At 28.7% G+C, this 19,607-nt stretch overlaps 1 protein-coding gene across 1 annotated transcript; it reads right to left on the bottom strand.

Annotated features, from left to right (window-relative positions):
• Positions 1-2,513: 2,513 nt before the first annotated feature.
• LOC107446125 (uncharacterized) lies at positions 2,514-19,363 on the bottom strand. The gene is made up of 2 exons (XM_043054172.3): positions 18,943-19,363; positions 2,514-5,585 (listed from the first exon to the last, which is right to left on the bottom strand). The coding sequence occupies exons 1-2, from the start codon at positions 18,989-18,991 to the stop codon at positions 4,414-4,416; spliced, it is 1,221 nt and encodes a 406-aa protein (XP_042910106.2). The 5' UTR covers positions 18,992-19,363; the 3' UTR covers positions 2,514-4,413.
• Positions 19,364-19,607: the final 244 nt, after the last annotated feature.

The following is a 19,607-nucleotide window of genomic DNA, read 5'->3' as shown; positions in this document are numbered from 1 at the left end:
CGGCAGAAACTAGACGTCTAAATTAACATGACCAACGGTATCTCACTCATTGTGGTGGTTCTGAAAGAGTGGATACCACCTCTGGAGAACGCTCATCCGCAAGACCGAATATGCAGCTTATTGGACAAAAATATTTCGAATTCATTACTTAATATGTAATTTTCAAATCTGGTTTTAGCTGAAGTTTTGCACTTTTTCTGTTTTGAAATATTATAAATTTATTAAAATTAGTTTGAATTTTAAAAGTTTTTTAGTGTCTTTTAGTGTTTTTTCTCCATTAACGTCATAAGGGTTTTGTTCTTGATCTAGGTTTTGAGTTATTTTTGTTCAATGATTTTTTGCCTTTTAGGTTAAATTTAATTCTAAGCTAAGTACAGTTAATGATTATTTCATGGCGCATGGCTCGTCGCGTGCCCAAACAAGGAGCACTGATAATTTTGACTTGGGGATTACTTCAGATAAAAAGATACTAAGTCAAATTTCTTGTTGAAATAAATTAAAAAATATAAAAATTTCGAAAAATTTAATAATAATTGACTGCCATCCCAATGAATTTTTTTGTAAATGCTTTAATATTATTTATTTACTTCAATGTAATTGCTGCAATTTATGTTATATTGGTCAAACTAGTTTAGAACAAGAGAACAAATTTCACAAGAGAATTAATTCTCACAGATCTGCTATTAAAAGTTTTAATAGTAATAATGATAATGGTTCAACAGATTATGAAATTTTGCATTTTCAATTTCATGATTTCAATTTCATGATTTCAATAATGTTACTCTTTTTATTTTGGATTTTATGGATAATTTAGATAATGGGCTTGATTTAGAAAATATTTATATTACCAGTCTTAAAACTCCTTTTCCTTATAGTTTAAATAGTAAATTTAATGGTGAAGGTACTATTGATATTGTTAACTATTGTGTTTATGATAAATTTAAAGTTTTTAATTTTTCTAGAGCTTATAGTCCTAATTTTAAATATAAAAGAGGTAAAGGTAAAGTCTGGAAAAAATTATTGATTTTGATGAATTTTCGAAAATTTGCAACTAGTATTATGTTAACCTTAATAATATTTTTATAATTAGGAAATATATTTAATGTTTTGGATTTAGCTAAATCAAAACTTGGGGTTGATGAAACAGATTTGCTTTTCAAAAAGTTTTCTAATGTTCAGAAGGTTTTTTGTACCATTAATTTTCATGATAAAAAATTTGAAATTGTAGGATTGTTTTTCCTTTAAAACAAGTCAGCTGCCTATAAATATTCCTCTACTTTAAGAAAAAGGGTTTGTAACTATAAAAGTCTGAATTATATTTCATTGACTCTTGGTCATGTTACTACAGGAAATTTAGAAATTGTTGGAGATCAAGATTTAATTAATATTATGAGTCCACTGTAGAGCATTTTTAACCAAAAATTTGTTATTCGAGCCCACTTGGGGGCGCCATCATTTTAGAGTAGTGGTTGCTTAGAGGATATAGCGTCCCAATGAGGTGATTTGATTTCGAATTCTAGCGATGGGTAACACAGATATGAATTCCGCACCCGGCTCGCACGGACCCCAGTGCTGACGTAAGATATCCTCAGTGGTAGACGGATCACGGGTTAGAGTCCCCTTGCTATTAAGTTAGCCGAATGAGGTTTTCCTCTCTGTGTAATGTAAATGCAGCTTAGTATTATCAAAAAATCCTCCAAGAAGGCAAATTTCTCTCAATTCTTGATACAGGAATTCCCTTGTCTTCTTATAACTCAATTTTTTTTAATTCCAAAGGTCAGCGTATTACACATCATTTCACGATAGTCCCACATTTGAAAATAAAGGAAAAAATAATTATAATAAAAAAAAGTTTTTATGTTCATCTTAAGTAGATTTGTTAATATATAGTACATATTTATATATAATATACTTGTATTGCACATTAACAATGTTAAATATTACTTATTAAACGATTTTAAGTCAAAGTGAATGAAAATAACTGAACTAAGTCATTATTTTATTGCATTGCACAAAGTCACCCCATCACGGGGTCACTTTGTCCCTTTTTTAGACTTTGTGCATTCGACTAATTGATTGTTTACAAAAAATAAACATTTCAAACCAGGTCTTAACTACGTGCAATTGGTTCCCAGACGGCTAACAACAAATTTTAGACCAAATGCTGTACAGTTCAAAATCTTTTATCTATTTCTTTATTAGGTCAAAGTTGTAAAACTGAAAATTCAAGCACAAAGTCACCCCATCTGACGGTATATAATTAAGATTTTACATAGAAGCTTTTAGTGCGTCTAATAATTTGGCCTAGGACTGTATATATATATATATCTTCTTAGTGACTGTTTTTTTGGGAAAAGTGAGGAAAAATAAATCACGTAAAATTGCTGATTTTTCTTCAGGTATAACGAAAATAAAAAAATAAATTTGTGACAATTAAATTAATTATTGAACTTGTGGCTAATAATATAAAGCAGATATTGCTTTATTAACATTAAACAACTAAAACTAAAAAATGGAGTTACATATTTATTATCAACCAATTTATCGTTTGACAGTGCGCATGATTTGTCTTTTGACAGAGAATATGATTTTATTTACATTAATTTTTGATCGCAAAAGTATGTTCAACTATCATGTAGTATCTTTTTCAACAACATTCTCCAGTAAATCAAGGAGAGCTGAAATCTCTTGATTCAATTCATCTTGGAAAGAGTGACCAGTCTTTTGCTCCAGAATTAGTGACTTTAATTCTGTGACTGTATTTAGGGATAGAGGTGACGACCACATTACGATTTCTTTCACGTGATTCCAGTCAGCATCAGTTAGTGATTGCTTTAAAATTAGATTCTTCTTAATTCCTTTCTCAGATAGTATAAGTTCATTTTTGTATAGCTTCACTTCATTGATATTATCAAAAGATGCATTTAGAAGTAAAGTGGCACTTTCAAGAAAACCTTTACTCAGTGCATACTCTATACAAATACGACAAATAAGTCGAAATTCTGAGACGTTTTCAAGTGAAGACAAGTTGTAATTTATAAATTTTTGTAGCACACCGCCTTCTCTTTTTGATACAATGAACGGCATGTCTATGAATCGCTTGAAAAAATAACTATCCCGTTTTCGCAAAAAATTTGCTTTAAATTGTTGAATTTCCTCTCCCGTCTGGAAATACCAATTCATGATCTGGTCCACAAGCTCATAGTTGGACAAAAATATTAATGTTAAATAGATAACATCCGGAGACGATATAGTTTTCTTAAATTCTTCAATTCCCACAGATTGATAAACCCATCTCAAGAAGGACTCAGCTGCTTGGATATTACCATGGCATATCCACTCAATACAAATATGCCAATCGCTAAATCCAATAAGCCACGATTTTATCAGTCTGTCTTGCTCTCTTTGCTCTATAAAATTGATTTTATAGGGATAACATTCTGGTGGCAAGGTAGATTTTGATAATATTACGTGAAGCGAATTCAGATTGCGTGAATAAGTAGCACTCGTAAATTCAGGCCGACCAAACATAAAGCAGATAAATAGTTTAATCTCTTCTTTGGAAGCATCTTTTAATATCATATCAGTCATACTTATATTTCCTAATTTCAGCAAACGCAACAACACTTCTTCGCAAAGACATTTATTTTCCAGAAAGGATCGTCTTAGTCTTAAGGGACTGGCACTCCATACTTCTTTAAAAATAATCATTTCATCTCCCTCTTCACTCATCTTAGAACCAGGGTTTAAGCTGAGTCTAAAAATTCATTAGCAAAAAAGCTAAAATCTGAAAAAAAGTTTTAGCAAAATGCTAAAATGCCATTAGGCTTATAAAATTACTTTATATCAAACAAGTACTGTAAGTTATCTGACAAAGAATAGCTTAATGTACAAGAATATCAAAAAGAATACCTATAACAAAAAAAAACACATTTATTATTTATCAAAACATTTTGGTTTATAATTAACAATCTTCCTTTCTTTCATGTTTGCCCATTTTACAAATGCTTCTTGAAAGTTAAATGCACTTTCAGGGCCCTCAATATTAATCATTAACAAATTGTTTACATGGTTGATTAACAACCTGTTTCGAATATTAGTTTTAATCAAATTAAGGCAGCTAAAGCCCCTTTCACAGTCAACAGTGTGCATTGGTATTGTTGCACAATAGTCTTGTGGTTAGTTTATTTTTCTTTTCTTCTCGGTGAAACTCATATATTCTAGCCATTTTTGTTGATCGCTATGCTTCATCTCGTTTGATCACGTTTTTTTCGTGAACGCTAGCGTCATGGTTCTTCTTGCGAAAGATATTTAGATTTTTTCTCCTTCTTGTTTGATCAAGTTTTTTTCATGAATGTTAGCGTCATGGTTTTTCGCGGAAGCTTTTTTTTTAATGGAATTTAGTAAAATCCTTTAGCAAAAATGCGAAAATGCTTTGTTGAATTTTAGCATTTTTGAGGGGTCTTTTCGCATTTTGCGAAAAAAGCTACCGTAGCGGAAACCCTGCTTAGAACAAATATTCATCATTATACTTGCATAAATTTCTTCTTGCAGATTATCTAATAGTTCAAAAATGGTGGACAAGAATATTCTTCGATATGGCCAATTTTCGAACAAAAACATTAATACAACATCAGAATGATTCCGAAAAAATTCGGTCATTTGAGTTAAACGATTGACATGAGATAATAAAAAACATAAAACATCTAAAGTATGTGAAGTATCCTGATAAAATGCATGTTTTTGAATTCTCAAAATTTGAGTAGCTTGCAAAAGCCACTTACTGAAATGATCGTTTTTCTCCTGCCCCGACAATTTTTTCCAAAAATACTTTAGAGCAACTATGTTACCAATTTGAATCGAGAAAGTAATCATATTTACATCAATACTAACCTTATTATCGAATATGTTTTCATAATCCACGAGTCCAGTTAGAAAACTCCCTAAATTATTGTCGAGGACACATGTCCAATATGTTATCAAATCATTTCGGTGCATTCTAAAGAGGTTTCTGTCTTGTTCTGGAATTTTCACCCACAAAATTGAAGCATATTCCTCTAAACAATGAGAGCAGGCTATCTCATACAAATGACAAATATCTAAGCTTCCATTATTGAATAGTTCCTTAAGGGATTTCACTTTGTCAACTGTCCCCTCAACTGTCCAATAAATTGTACCACGCTTCATGTAATACTCACAGAGTTCTCTTTGACGTCCTATCCATCCATAGTAATAACTATTAAAGACTTTCCACAACTGCAACTTAATGGGTGGAATAACGTATGAGATTTCGGTCTTCAGCGATGAGGGCAAAGAGCTATTGGACAATTTGTTTAATATTCTTCTCTCCAACTCAGATATAACTCTGCAATAGTTTGAGGGAGAAGAAGGGGGTGCAAAGAAAGAAGATGTCATTTCATTCCTTACGTCAGGCGCCGTCCATAGCCCAATTGCAATCGACACTACTGCAATATGCTGCAGGGAAGGAGGTTCAGAAAAATTGTTTATAAAGTCGATTTCAGTTGATTCTGTTTTAGAAGTTTTGAGTGTCCAGCTTCCAGATATCTTTCCTTTGCGGACTCCACCTGTAAAATACAATTTTTAAATTTAGTTTTGAAGTAAAGATTCGAATCAAAAGAAAGAACATAATGCATACGTAATTTTTAACGAACCTAAGTCATATATTTAATATGCATGTTACTAGTTAAGGAGAAATGAAGTATTGTTTACAATACTTAGGGTATGTCTAATGCAATTTAGCAATTTTTTGGTTTTAAACGCAAATTTGTATACTTTTTTTTAACTTAAGATATTTTTCAAAAATCGGTTTTTGAATACATTTTTGAATACCAATTATTAACTACTTCTTTGTGTTATCGCGCAGTGGTAATTTCGTATAGTTCAGTCAACTGGTAATTATAGGTGGCTAGCATAATATATGAGTAGTCGTATATTGTTATACGTAAGATATATGGTAACTGGTAATTATAGGGGGCTAGCATAATATATGTGTAGTCGTATATTGATATACGTAAGATATACGGTAACTGGTAATTATAGGTGGCTAGCATAATATATGAGTAGTCGTATATTGATATACGTAAGATATACGGTAACTGGTAATTATAGGTGGCTAGCATAATATATGAGTAGTCGTATATTGATATACATAAGATATACAGTAACTGGTAATTATAGGTGTCTAGCATAATCAACTGGTAATTATAGGTGTCTAGCATAGTATATGTAAGATATACGGTATCATTGATTATATATTTCGTTTGAACTTGCAGTTTGATGAAAGATTTTAGTTTTTAGTTATGGACATTACATAAAAAATGATACGCATTAAGAACTCTTATTACTCGTATTTAGTTATACTAAATGTTATTAATACATTTTGATAACTTAGAAAAAAAGAAGTTGAAGTCAATGAACTATGCGCATTTGTGTTCAGAAGTACATAATTTTTGTAAGAAATTCAAAGAAAATGCGTTTCAGTGTCTGATTTCGTCACCATAAATATAGCCTGCACTATTTGAGTTCATTCCCTTGAACTATTAATAAGTTATTCAGTGTGATTCGTTTTACCTTCTTTTTTACACACTGCATAGTATAGTGCGAAAAAAAAATGAATAACTTTCTTTCTGATGGTCAGATTTTCCCGTACTAAGTTTCAATCTTAATGGTTTCTAGGGGTAACCTCAAACATGAATACACATAACTTTTTTTTTTTGCATATTTGGATTCTTGACCTGTAAAATATAGGGGGTAGCTGCGATCTGTAAATTGTGACCCTAATAGTTAGGTCTGGAGAGTGGATGAAATTTTGGTCCCCCTACTGTTAATTTCCTTCGTTGTGTTTTTAGTCATATCTTAATAATTAAATGAGCAATTTATATATGAAAGAAAACTTGCACTCACTTATGAAACTCATCTACCAAAAGGTAATTTCAAACACTAATTTTTAATAATTATTTATTAATTAAATTAATTGCGGATGAAAAAATTTTGAATTATGAGGTATAAATTTTTTTTATACCATACAACCCCACGTATTTTTTCGATAGCAAAATTAAAGTTTAAACTGTCTTTATTTAGTAGAAGCCGAGATAAATAAAAATTATTTACTTTTTAAAAAATGATTTGGTGACAATGTAGAAATATTTAAATGGGGAGATTAATATTTAAATGTGGTTAACGTACGAGGAACTTGGCTTACGAATGCGTAGCGTAAAATTTCATTCATATTTTTTCCGCTGAGAGCCGAATGCTAATTTTTTTTTAATTATGAAATACGATGATTTTTTTAAAGTCATCTGAAAATTTGCTCGTAATTTAGCAAAGAAGTTCGAATAAAACATTTTATTTAACGAATGTTGAGTTTTAAAAAATCATGTTTCTGATAAAATGAGGTTATACAATTGCTTTTTCTAAAAACACTTCTAGTAAGCTCATTGAAAAATTGATACAATTTTAATATACATAAGTATAAATTGATATGGAATAATATATTTAATAATTATCAAGCAATTACAAGTTAAATGAAAATAAAAGAGCTATAAAACGTATTGTTATATCGGATAAAATTGTAATATACATCGAAGACTATGTTTATTCGTGTTTTGATATTCTATGTCACCACCAAGAGAATAGAATTACTGAATCGTGGCAAGATTTTTAAACATCTTAAAATTTCTCAACATGTTATATATCGTCTTAATCTTAAAATAAATTTTTTAATTACCGGGCAGCGCGTGTTTCACTCGACTATTTTACCAGATAATTAATTATATTTTTTCATTTTTCAAAACTTTATTTTATACGCTACTACGTAGATTATTTTTTCAGCAATATACTATTTTTTAGCATTTTAATTTAGGTTTCATTTTAAGTTAAATGCTTGTTTTCAAATTATCATTAACCTCTTAATAAAAGAAATCTAAGAATTATTGATAATCAAACTTGCTACGAAATTCAAAATCATCCTGCTGCATTTAGATTACTGGATGCAAAACAGCAAATTATTATTTTTTTTGCATACTATTTTTTCAAAAAGTGAAGAAAAATTATCGATTGTTTTTTTATTGTTTCATATCTATTTGCAATAGCTATAGTAGTAGTTTCATCCTTGGGTTTTCATCAGCTCTTCCAATGGACTCAAAGCCTCTTATGATTCCTGTGCTTAGCAGGTAAAATAGCTTGGCTCGATTTATCACCAAGGACTTATTTCCAATGAAATATATAGAACAAAATATAGAGGAAGAGCATCCTCAAATTTGAGAAACAATCTTTTCAGCTAATTTTTTGTTATAAACTATCCAACTTAGAACTGTGGCAGGTATTAAGAAAAAAGAGATTACAAGATCATATACTTAGGATGTTTGAAACAGCAAAAAGAACTAGCAGAATTATATTTTCAACAATCAAAAATTTTATGCACATTTTTCTTAAAATTTTATAATTAAAAGCAATATTTATTTTTGAAAAATAAATATTAGTTTTTTCAAAAAAGCACTTTTATTGGAATTTCTTGTTTTAAAAAACATATGCATAAAAGGGAATTCTTATTTTAAATAACATTATTTATATTTTTAAAAAATTCTTATTTTCAAAAATCTTATTAAATTTTAAATTATTACTTATTCTTAAAAAAAAAATTTTATTTACAAAAATATTGTTAATTTTTTAAAGAAAGATCTAATTTTTAATATTGTTATTTGTTAAGGAAATTCTTATTTTAATGAATATTATTTAATTTTAAAGCATTCTTTGCGTTTTAAATTATTTAATTATTTCTTAAAAATGGTATTTATTTCAGAAACATTATTTACAATATATTTTTAAAAATGTTTTTTCTCATAAGAAATTCTTTAAAAATTAAATTACATTTTTAATATAAAAACATTATTTTTTTTAAAAGTGCATTCGTGTTTCAAAAAAAGAAATAAAGAAATAAAATTAATTCATAATATATATATATATATATATATATATATATATATATATATATATATATATATATATATATATATATATATATATATATATATATATATATATATATATATGTATATATATATATATACATTTATAAATTTCTCTTTCTTTCTTTTTTTATTTTACTCTTCTTACTAGTGATTTTTCCAGTTACGTATTTTTATTAAAACACTTATTATAGATGATTACCTCTTCTAATATTATTATATTTAAGAAATATCATCTCCAATTATATATAAAAACATTTTTATTTCATAGGATATATTAGGATTTCTATCAAGTGATTAAAGAATCTGCCTTACAAAAAAAATTGCTTCCAATATTTTCTTCTCTTTTTAAATTTGGAATTGACAGCAAATCTCGAAATTAAGTTCATATTTATATTGCATATAATTATAGAGTGAAGCTTATATTAATCTGCTGAACGACTCAATTATCAACTTAGTAGATAAAAAAAATAAACTTAGAGTTTTTTTTTTTTTTTTGTTAGCCTTCAAATTAGTGAAATAGTATTAAGTAATATTACAAAAAAGTTATAAGAGATGATTTCGTAACAATTAATTCTTCCGTAGAATAGAGTGATAATTTTAATTGTGTTTATTGATCGGAGTTAAGTTTACGGGAAAATCCGGAATCAAAGTTGGATTCGAACATTTCAACAGCAGGATTGGCAAGTTTTTGACACATGACGGTTTTTACCGGTTTATACCATAGTTTTTACCGTTATGTAAAAATCCCCTCTGTCCAAAACGTCAAAAACTGTCAAAAACCCATAGTTTAGATAAAACTGTATTTTAATTTGAGTTTAACTGCTTATGATTTAAAATTAATTCATTTTTGGGCAATTAAATTAGAAAAAAAGTTTTAAAAGATATTTAAGAACAGATTTTTAAACTTTTTCAACCTGATTATATCAAATCATACTATTTGAAGTAAAATATTAGGATACTCTACAAAATTTTCAACATTTTCAAGCATCATTTTGTTTGGCATATTACATTACTGAAGAATGTCAAGTCATTCCTGACTTAGAGTTTGTTAGTAGTTACAAGTTTTGAAAGTTTTGTTTAACTTATTTCTAATATTTAAGAAGTGCCAAATTTTAAATTCTTCTTTAGTTCTTGAATTTTTTAATAGTTCCAAGTTTTTTTGTTTGTTTGTTTATTTCTAACAATTAAGAAGTGCAAAATTTTGAATCCTTTGCAAATCAAGCTATAATGATAAAAGTTAAGTATCACTATTTTCAATAAGTATATTACAATATTTCTGTATGAATGTATATCCTTCTATAAGAATACATGTATATAATTGCAAAATTAATAGCATAATCATTTACAATATTCATTTATATAGGCAATTAAGTGAAAATAATATATTGTCCGCTATATGCCATAAATTAAAGAAAACAGTAGGTTTTTGACGGTTTTTACCACTGTCATGTCAAAAACCAGTTTTTGACGGCAAAAACCCAGCCCTGTTCAACAGACTCCAGAGCTCTATTCAACACTACAAAATCAAATAAAATTAAAAGACATGTACCAAATTTTTTATTTATTTATAGCCCTTCCCGATAGCTTTATGCTGTTAGATTTGGACCACAGTACAGTAGTACCTATTGAAAATAGCACCAATTGGCATAATACCAGTAGGGCTAATTACCAAATTAAATTAAGCATTATAGGTGACAATAATACGTAGCAATTTATTTATGGCTTCTATTAATGAATCAGTATCTTTTCTCTATTGATTTTGCTTTATTGAACATATCTTATTTTTATTTCAATTACCGTTGTTGATTTTAAGTCATTTAGTTCTATGGAAACGCGTTTCAAAGCCATTATTATAAACAAAATAATCTTGTGTTCTTAGATAACTTTAAAAAGACTAAATCAGTGACGTATCACCGATCGACATGCTGTCCGCATTGAGGACTGAGTTTGTAAAAGAAAAATTAAGCATTAAACAATGTGCAATATAATCATAAACAGAATCATCTGTAGTTTCAGTTATAACAATGACTATTCTTAAACTAATGCGAAAAAATAATTTTTCAAACATTTAAGAAAAAAAATTTGTATCAATTTTGTTAACTTATCCTGGCATGTATAACAATGGTTTGAAAAATTAATGCTTAAATATTTTTCTAAATATTATAACTTTTACATGTATACTTTTTTATTCACTTAATTTATGATGTTTTTAATTTAAAGAAAACATTAATATAAACTCGAATTATTTTGTCTATTTTTCTTTATATATCACTAATTTTGGGGATAAATTAGTGAGGGCTGATTCAAATTCTTATTACGAAGTTACTGTAAGCAAAATAGAAAAAAAAATTTAAAAATCATTTCGAATGAGATAAAATGGATGAAATAATTCAACTTTTATTTTAAGGTTTTTCTTTTAAAAAAACACATACATTAAATTAAAAATATAGATTTCTAAGTTTCTGATTGTTTCTATCTGGGTTGGCATAATTTAAATCACTTGATTTAAATCACTTGATTTTAGTCATGAATTAAATCCTGATTTAATCATTTCAATTTTTTTAAAGAAATCACTAATTTGATTCAGCTTAATTTTAAAAAAAAAACATTAACTTAGACAAACATAATTTTTATAACATTAATTATGAATTAATTTGGAAAAAAATTATTAATTTAAGTTTTAAATATTTTCATGCAGTATAATTAATAAATACATTCTTAAATGTGTGAATTTTTAAAAGTCTGATTCAATTGATAATGTATGTTTATTAAGGAAGCGATTTTTTGTACTACGGAATAATAAAAGGCATATACATTGAAATCACTATGTTATCCCTTTCATTATAAAATGCATTAATGTAAATCAATAGTGATTATTTTTTTTAAAAAATAAATCAATAATTTCAACAAAATGATTAAAAAATATTAATTGAAAAAAACATATTTTAAAATATTCTTGACTAAGAAATTTGGTTTGAATTGAAAGATTTTTTGACTAAGAAGTATTGAAAGGGATATCCATGTAAATTATTATGCCTCAAAATAGACTACACTTAAATAATAGAGATATGAAACGTTTAAATAGTAATTTTCCATTTTATATAATTGATATAATTTTTTAGCAAAAAACATATTTCAATTATATCCATTTAGTTTTTTGCTAATTAAAATGTAATGCTTTTGTATCTTATTGAATATAGAGTTAGAGTGTATCAAGACTCCCTCAAACCAGAATGACGTAATTTTTTTTTAGTAATATTTTCTTGACCAAACTAATTTACTTTTCATTAGATGTCTAGTTGATAAATTGTCATCCGATTTTTAGCAATTATCACTAAGTTGAACCTGAAAAATATAACTATGTTTCTTTTTTTTAACTCACTGATTAGCATGTAATAATATAATAATAATTTTATCCTTTTTTAGTTAGAAATCTATCTTATTATATAAAACGCTAATACGTATGTATTTATCAATAAAACCGATGATATTTCTTTTCTCGCGTTGGCAACAGTTTTAATGTTTAATTGATAGGCTTCGGCGCGCAAGAGCACGTAGTGAGCATATCATATGTCTAATCGGGTGAATTTTCACAGAATTATCAAAAGAATTATCACAAAATTATCTTCATCGAAGCCGATGCTTTACAACCGGCTTTCAGTACTATTTCATATTGTTTTACAACACATGGTTTTAGCCTTCTGGTGGGAAAGACTTTAAAACAAAACTTACAAAAGTTACTTTTCTCAACAACTGAAATTCAGAATAGTGTGATTAAGAAAAATATGTGAACTGTTTGCAATTTCAAATTAATATTGGAATGCACAGGTTTAGAATTTTCTACAGTGAAAAGTTTTCGGAACTTCAGTGTTCAAAAAAGTATACAAAAGCTAGACGTTAAGAACGTATCCAATGAGCGAGCAAAGCGCAATCCGAAATGAACTGCGAAAGCAGTTCCGGGAGTTGGCGAGCGCCAGCGAACAGGGGGCGAAGCCTCCTAGTATTAATTTTTTCCCTTCTATTACTTTTAAACAATAATATTATTAAAATATTGTATCAGTGTTATTAAAATATTGTATCAGTGTTATTAAAATATTGTATCAGTATGGTAAATTTTAAAAAATACAAATAATTTTATTCAAATAAAAAAAATCCTATTTAAATCAAATATGTACGATTCTGGAGTAAAAAAAATAATGATTGCCAGCCATGGCTTCTGGTCAGAGTTGAAGTCATAAACTTTTTAGTACATGAACTGTAAAAATTCAAACATTTTATGTTCATATATTTTTTTAAAAATAATATGTAGAAGTTTGGCTAAGATAGATTGGTTAAAACTGGTTTGAAATTCAAATTATTAAATATATTCAAAAATTGCATGTAAATAATTATTTAAAATTTAATTTATTAAATAAACTCAAATTATTAAATATTAAAGTAAGGTTTTTTCAATTTAATTAAAACTTTATACTGCACTCTGAACTTTCAGTGGGCAACAAATATATATATATTTTCAACTTCTAAGTTCTAAAAAGGAAAATTTCTGAAGAAATTTTTTACGACATTAGCTTAGCTGTCCAAAATTTACTCATTTGATGAAATTACATAAAAATATAACCTCTTTGTGAATTGATAATGTAGAAAATTAGTAATGGCTTTTGTAACTAGCTGTATTTTAGGTACATATAGCAACATTGATTTGAAGATGTTGAAATTAATATTCAGGGTGTTTATGAAGTCCCGGACCCATTTTGATGTTTGATAACTCATAAAATAATAAAGATAGATTAAAATTAATAACATAAATGATTAGATAGACTCAAAAAGTTTCATGACCCTTGTTAATGAACTTCCACGTGTACCCCCTTCGTCGCACGGAGAATATCAAGTCTATAGTCAATTTCACACCAGGTAGCGGCAAGCATGTCGAAATCCACAGAGGCTATTGCGGTGGTAATTCTGGCTTTTAGGTCATCAATGTTCGACACGATCCACCTGTAAACATTGTCCTTTATCCTAAAAAGTCCAGCGGCGTTATATCAGGTGATTTGGGTTGCCAAGGAATTGGACCTCCTCACCCAATCCATCTTCCTGGAAAATGGTCATTCAAAGAACTAGGAACGATGATACCCCAATGAGGTGGTGCACCATCCTGTTGTAAAAAGACATGTGGCTGAAGCTCTTCTAGTTGTGGAAATACGAAGTTTTCCAACATGTCTAAGTATACGACTGATGAGATCCAGTGGCGTAGCGAGCTTAACTCGCGCCCGGGGCACAATTACCCTTTTAGCGCCCCCCCCATTCGAAAACCATATATATTATATGTAAAATATACTCGCAAATAAATAAATAAATAAAGTAAAATAAATAAAGTCATAGACGCAAGCTAGGCTTTAAATTTGAGACAAAAAATGTAGTTGAGAGAACAAGACTAGATTTTGAAATGTATATGATCATCTAGAATGGTTCAAAAGATACCTATTATTATTTTACATATTTATAAAGAAATATTTTAAAAACACGCAGTTTTAAAACAATAAAAAAGTAAATATTTATTGTCTCTAAGGTGATACATATATTTAATAATCATATGATTATAATACATTAATAAAACTAATTACTATGTCTAAATTTTCCGTGCTTTTGATGAAGCAAATGTATCAATAATATCATCAAAATTGATCATTTAAAATTTTTCTCTTTCCACACTTAAAAATGCTAGGTCAATTAGGCGATCTGTCAAAATTAATTTTAATTTGCTTGAATGAACGTTCGCAGCTAGCAATTGATACTGAGATAGTCAGGAGTATTTGAAATGCCGCTCTCAGATTTGGAAAAACATCTTCTCCATTCGAGATTGATTATAAAAGGAAGAAATTCTAATGGAGTTTTAGGTTTAATTTCTTTTCTACTGCGGAGTAACATTTTGCTGTCACATATTTTGATAAAAAGTTCGATTACATTGAAATCTGTATTATAAAATTCACCCAGATTTTTACAATTTTTTTTTCAATGTCGTTATCCTTGTTTAATAAATTTTCAACGTCTAGTAGAAATCCAAATTTGAAATTAAGGTCACTTAATCGTGTACACATTTCTTGTTGGAGACGATCAAAAGTGCTTTTCATAACGCGAGAAATTTCACTTTCTGCGGAAAAACCACCATAGCCAATTCTCCAGCCACGTATTGTTGTATCCATATCCCATTTTTCACAAAGAGACTGCTTTTTCTATTGCCTCTTTACAGAGCTTGTCTCAAATTTCGGCTAGTTCAGTCGCTAATGATTCAAGATCATGGAACACTTCTCTAAAATGCATTCTAGGATCTTGTAATCTGAGCTGCACACGATCAATCCTTCTTAAGATTTCGTACCAGAAATGAACTAAAGTTATAAAACTAAAGGTTAGTATATTTTGCAACAGAATTGTAGCTTCACTTCTGTTGTCACTTGTAGTGGTAGTGTGCTCTGCTAATTTTTCTATTAGTTCTTTTATATTCTATAGCCCATAGATGATAACGATAACCACTTCTATTCTGGCGCTCCATCGCGTTTCAGATGTGTGACCTGCCATCACGGCAGCATTATCGCAACATTGTGATCTGCAGTTTGTTAATGAAATTTCATCGTAATTTTATTTCTCTAAAATTGTATTTTCGATCGAGGCTGCATCTTTAGCATGTATTTCAATAAAACTCAAAAAAGATTCTTTGATGGAAACTTTTTTATTGATAAAATCAGCATCTACATACCTAGCGATTTGGGACATTTGTTCTCGATGAGAAATATCAGGAGTTGAATCAAGCAAAAGTCCATAATATTTATTTCTTTTGATATCGTTTATTAGTTGATTTCGAACTGTAGATGCCAGAAGATGAATGAATTCATTTTGAATCTGTGGTGACAAATGTGAGAACAACAAATTTTTCTGTAAACAAATTTTTTCATACTCTATTCACTTAATAATAGAATCGTCGAATAGATGTAGTAAGTAATCTTATTTGATTTATTACTTACCAAGAATGCCTTGAACTTGAAAGGTAATAATATAGTGAAATATACAATATAATTTATGCTGACATTAAACTTATATACAACATTTAATAACATTTCATTTTTATTCTAAGCAGAGCGCGATGACAAGGACGTGAATTAAATATTGAAATATATTTAATATGAATATGAATTTAATATAATATTTAATATGAATTAAATATTAAATATTATGAATGATATTATGAATTAACATTCATTATATTACACTGGCACTAATTCAAAATATATTTTCTAGAAATCAATTATAATAAAAAAAAATTATCCAGTAATTTTTTGTTTTGCGGACCATTTGGCGCCCCTTTGTGAGTAGCGCCCGGGGCATGATGACCCCCCTTGCCCACCCCTCGCTACGCCACTGATGAGATCGACGACTAATCAGACGGGAAGATGGATTGGGCGAGGAGGTCCAATTCCTTGGCCACTCAGATCACCTGATATAACGCAGCTGGACTTTTTTCTTTGGGGATTTATAAAGGACAATGTTTACAGGAGGATCGTGTCAAACATTTTTGAGCTAAAGGCCAGAATTACAGCCGCAATAGCCTCTGTGGATGCCGACATGCTTGGCCGCTACCTGGCATGAAATTGACTATCAACTTGATATTCACCGTGCGACGAAGGGGGCACACGTGGAAGTTCATTGACAAAAGTCATGAAACTTTTTGATTCTATATAACCATTTATGTTATTAATTTTAATCTATCTTTATTATTTTATGAGTTATTAAACATCAAAATGGATTTGGGACTTCTGAAATATCAGTACTAGTGTACTAATATTTCAGAAATTTATTCCTAATAAATACCTGGTATACATCACTAACAAAATATAAGTATTTGTTTTTAAAATTAATTAGTTTAATTGTAAATTTATGCCGCAAATTATAATTCATTACGGCAATTAATAAAAGTTCTTAGGATTCATGGGGCATTTAATAAAAAATTATTTAATGTCATAAAAGAAATTAAATATATCTTAATTCTGATTGGTAACAGGAATAGGGGAAAGATATAAATGCATAACACGAGCAACGTGAATAACATGAAAAATATAAAAATAATATAACATGTTACTTTTATACTTTTACAACGTAACCATGTGTAAAAAGATTAAAAAGTTTTGTGGAAAAAAACCTATTTTAATACTTATACACCTGCATAATCTATTTTATTTTAAAAAAAATATTAAATTTAAATGTTGAATTCTTTTCTCAAGTACTGGAAGTATAAAATAACTGCATCGGAACTTTAACAAAAGATTCAGGATTGAAAAAATTGTTTTAGACATTTTCTCTACACAGCAAAAAAACGAAGAAAAAAACTAAAGGCTGTAAAATAGGGAATAATCGTAGCTTTTAAGTAATAAATTCTTATCTTTTCCAAAAAAGCATGGTCCCGTAGTGGACTGATCGTTAAGACACGGTTCCCAGCAGATCACCGAAGTCAAGCATCACTGGCTGCGGTCAGTGTGCGGGTGGGTGACCACTTGGATCAGCCTGCGTAGGGACCGAGGGTGTGCGGTTTGGGTCCTCGTTAAACTGTTCTACCGTAAAGTGCTCGACTTCGCGTGCAGGTCGTCGGGCTACCGAAGCGGGGGTTTCATCCCCTCCGCAGAGGATCAAAATTGTGATGGCATGTCTTCGGATCATCCTCAGGGATGTTTCCCAGACCGTCGCCAATAGCCCATTGTGCAGCTCTAGTGCGACATAAATGAACAACAACAACAAAAAAGCATGTTTTGCAAAAAGAAAAAAATGTTCTTGAAAATAGCAATTAATAAAAATAAATGATAAGCGTGAGCAATTTGTGCAGCAGATATTCTTTTTTGAAAAAAAAGTTTTGAAGTTTTTTGAAAGGAAAGTGCCTGAAACTGGATTTTTTTAAAATTTTTTTAATGTTCATATCGTCGCAATCACCGATATATTCAAACTTTGATGACGGAAATGTTATTGAATCCACAAATCAAGAATTATAAACAATTTACATTATAATTTTTATGAAATTGGACTTATATATCTTATTTACGTAATATTTTAAAATATCACTTTTGACTGTAAGCTCATATTCAATAATTGAAGTCAAATAAGTAGTTGGCATTTTACTTCTTATTAAAAAATTGAAATAAATATATAATATAATTAATGCAAGTAAATATATTATTATAATATATTTACTTACAATGCAATTAATCTTATTGTATTTCGTACAACTTTTTGAGTCGCCATAGCTGACATATAACAATTTTGATGACGCGTTAAAATAAATCAACAAATGAAGATTAGCAATGTGCTCAAAACTATTAAAATAAAATAATGACTGAATAATAATAATTTCGATTACAATAAAATATCACTTTTGACTTTAAGTTCATTCATATTCAATAATTGAAGTCAATTAAGCAGTTTGCATTTTACTTCTTATAAAAAAATTGAAATATTATTATAATATATTTACTTACAATGAAATTAACCTAATTGTATTTCTTAACATTTTTTGAAAACCAGTCGCAATGGCTGATACAAAAAAACGTTGAACACGTGTGTGAATAAATCAACGAATGCATATTTGCAATGTATTCATAAACTATTAAAACATGAATTTGCTTTCCCGATTGCAATAAAATAATGACTTATTTTACATTTGTTAAATAATTATATAATTTGCATTATATTTTTTAATAAAAATTTGTAGCTAAATTAAAAATTATAATTTTTTAATAAAAAGTATTGCATTGCCGAAAAAAGCTCTTTTTCCAAAGTTAATAAGGAAATACTTTTCTATTTCGAATTACAATTCAGTAAATTTTATTACCGAAAATAAATCTTCTCATTGAAAATTATTTATCAGTATTTCATTATATTTCAGTTAACTATATATAGAATGGGTATAAGTACTTACCATTATCATTTCCTAAAGCATAACTTTCCATCCTTACAATTTTAAACATCTACTCACTTTCGTCTGAATTAGTCTGAATACACTAAGCTATGTTTCTTTTCTTGAGGATCCTTGCACTCATAAGACTAAACCCCGTACATGAATACGAATTGTTCCCTTTCCTGAATAACCACACCTTACTAACTCTCAAATGAATGGTTTCTTATCTACTTTTTCGAGTTCTACTTTTTCTATTGCTGCTTTCTAAAACAACAATACTTGTTCACAAGTAAATTCACATTTATTCTGAATAATTTTGAGATCAACTGGAACGTTCATTTTAGCATAAATTGCTCTAAAGGGGGAAAGTGTGATATGAATAATGACCTTTGACCTGTTCCACACTTACACATCTGGACAATACTTCAGGGAAGTGGAGCGCAGGGGGGATTTTGAATACTTCTTGTAACCTTACTTACTGGCGAAGTTCAGTTTACTTACGGGCGTAAGTACGCCAAAATAAAGCCTTTACTTTCATAAAATCACTCTCAATATTTTTAGCCAATAAATTATGCAAAATATTTTTGTGTAAGTCATACTGTATTAAATTTAAAAGAAGCAAGTTTTAAAAAATAAATATTAATTTAAGGCGATATTAAATAAAAAATATTTCACTTAATTTTACA

This window comes from Parasteatoda tepidariorum, chromosome 10 (assembly GCF_982258835.1).
Source record: "Parasteatoda tepidariorum strain Cologne lab strain chromosome 10, Ptep-v5.0, whole genome shotgun sequence".
NCBI lineage: Eukaryota > Metazoa > Arthropoda > Arachnida > Araneae > Theridiidae > Parasteatoda > Parasteatoda tepidariorum.
The sequence above is the reverse complement of the archived record's forward strand: the minus strand, read 5'-3'. Positions and strand labels throughout refer to the sequence as shown.

What these genes read in the sequence shown, in the direction of transcription:
- LOC107446125 (XM_043054172.3), bottom strand. Translation starts at nt 18,991, where the DNA reads ATGTTTAAAATTGTAAGGATGGAAAGTTATGCTTTAGGAAATGATAAT. An exon ending in TGCTTTAGGAAATGATAATG is followed by an intron (nt 5,586 to 18,942) that starts GTAAGTACTTAT and finishes TGTATTTTACAG; the next exon opens with GTGGAGTCCGCAAAGGAAAG.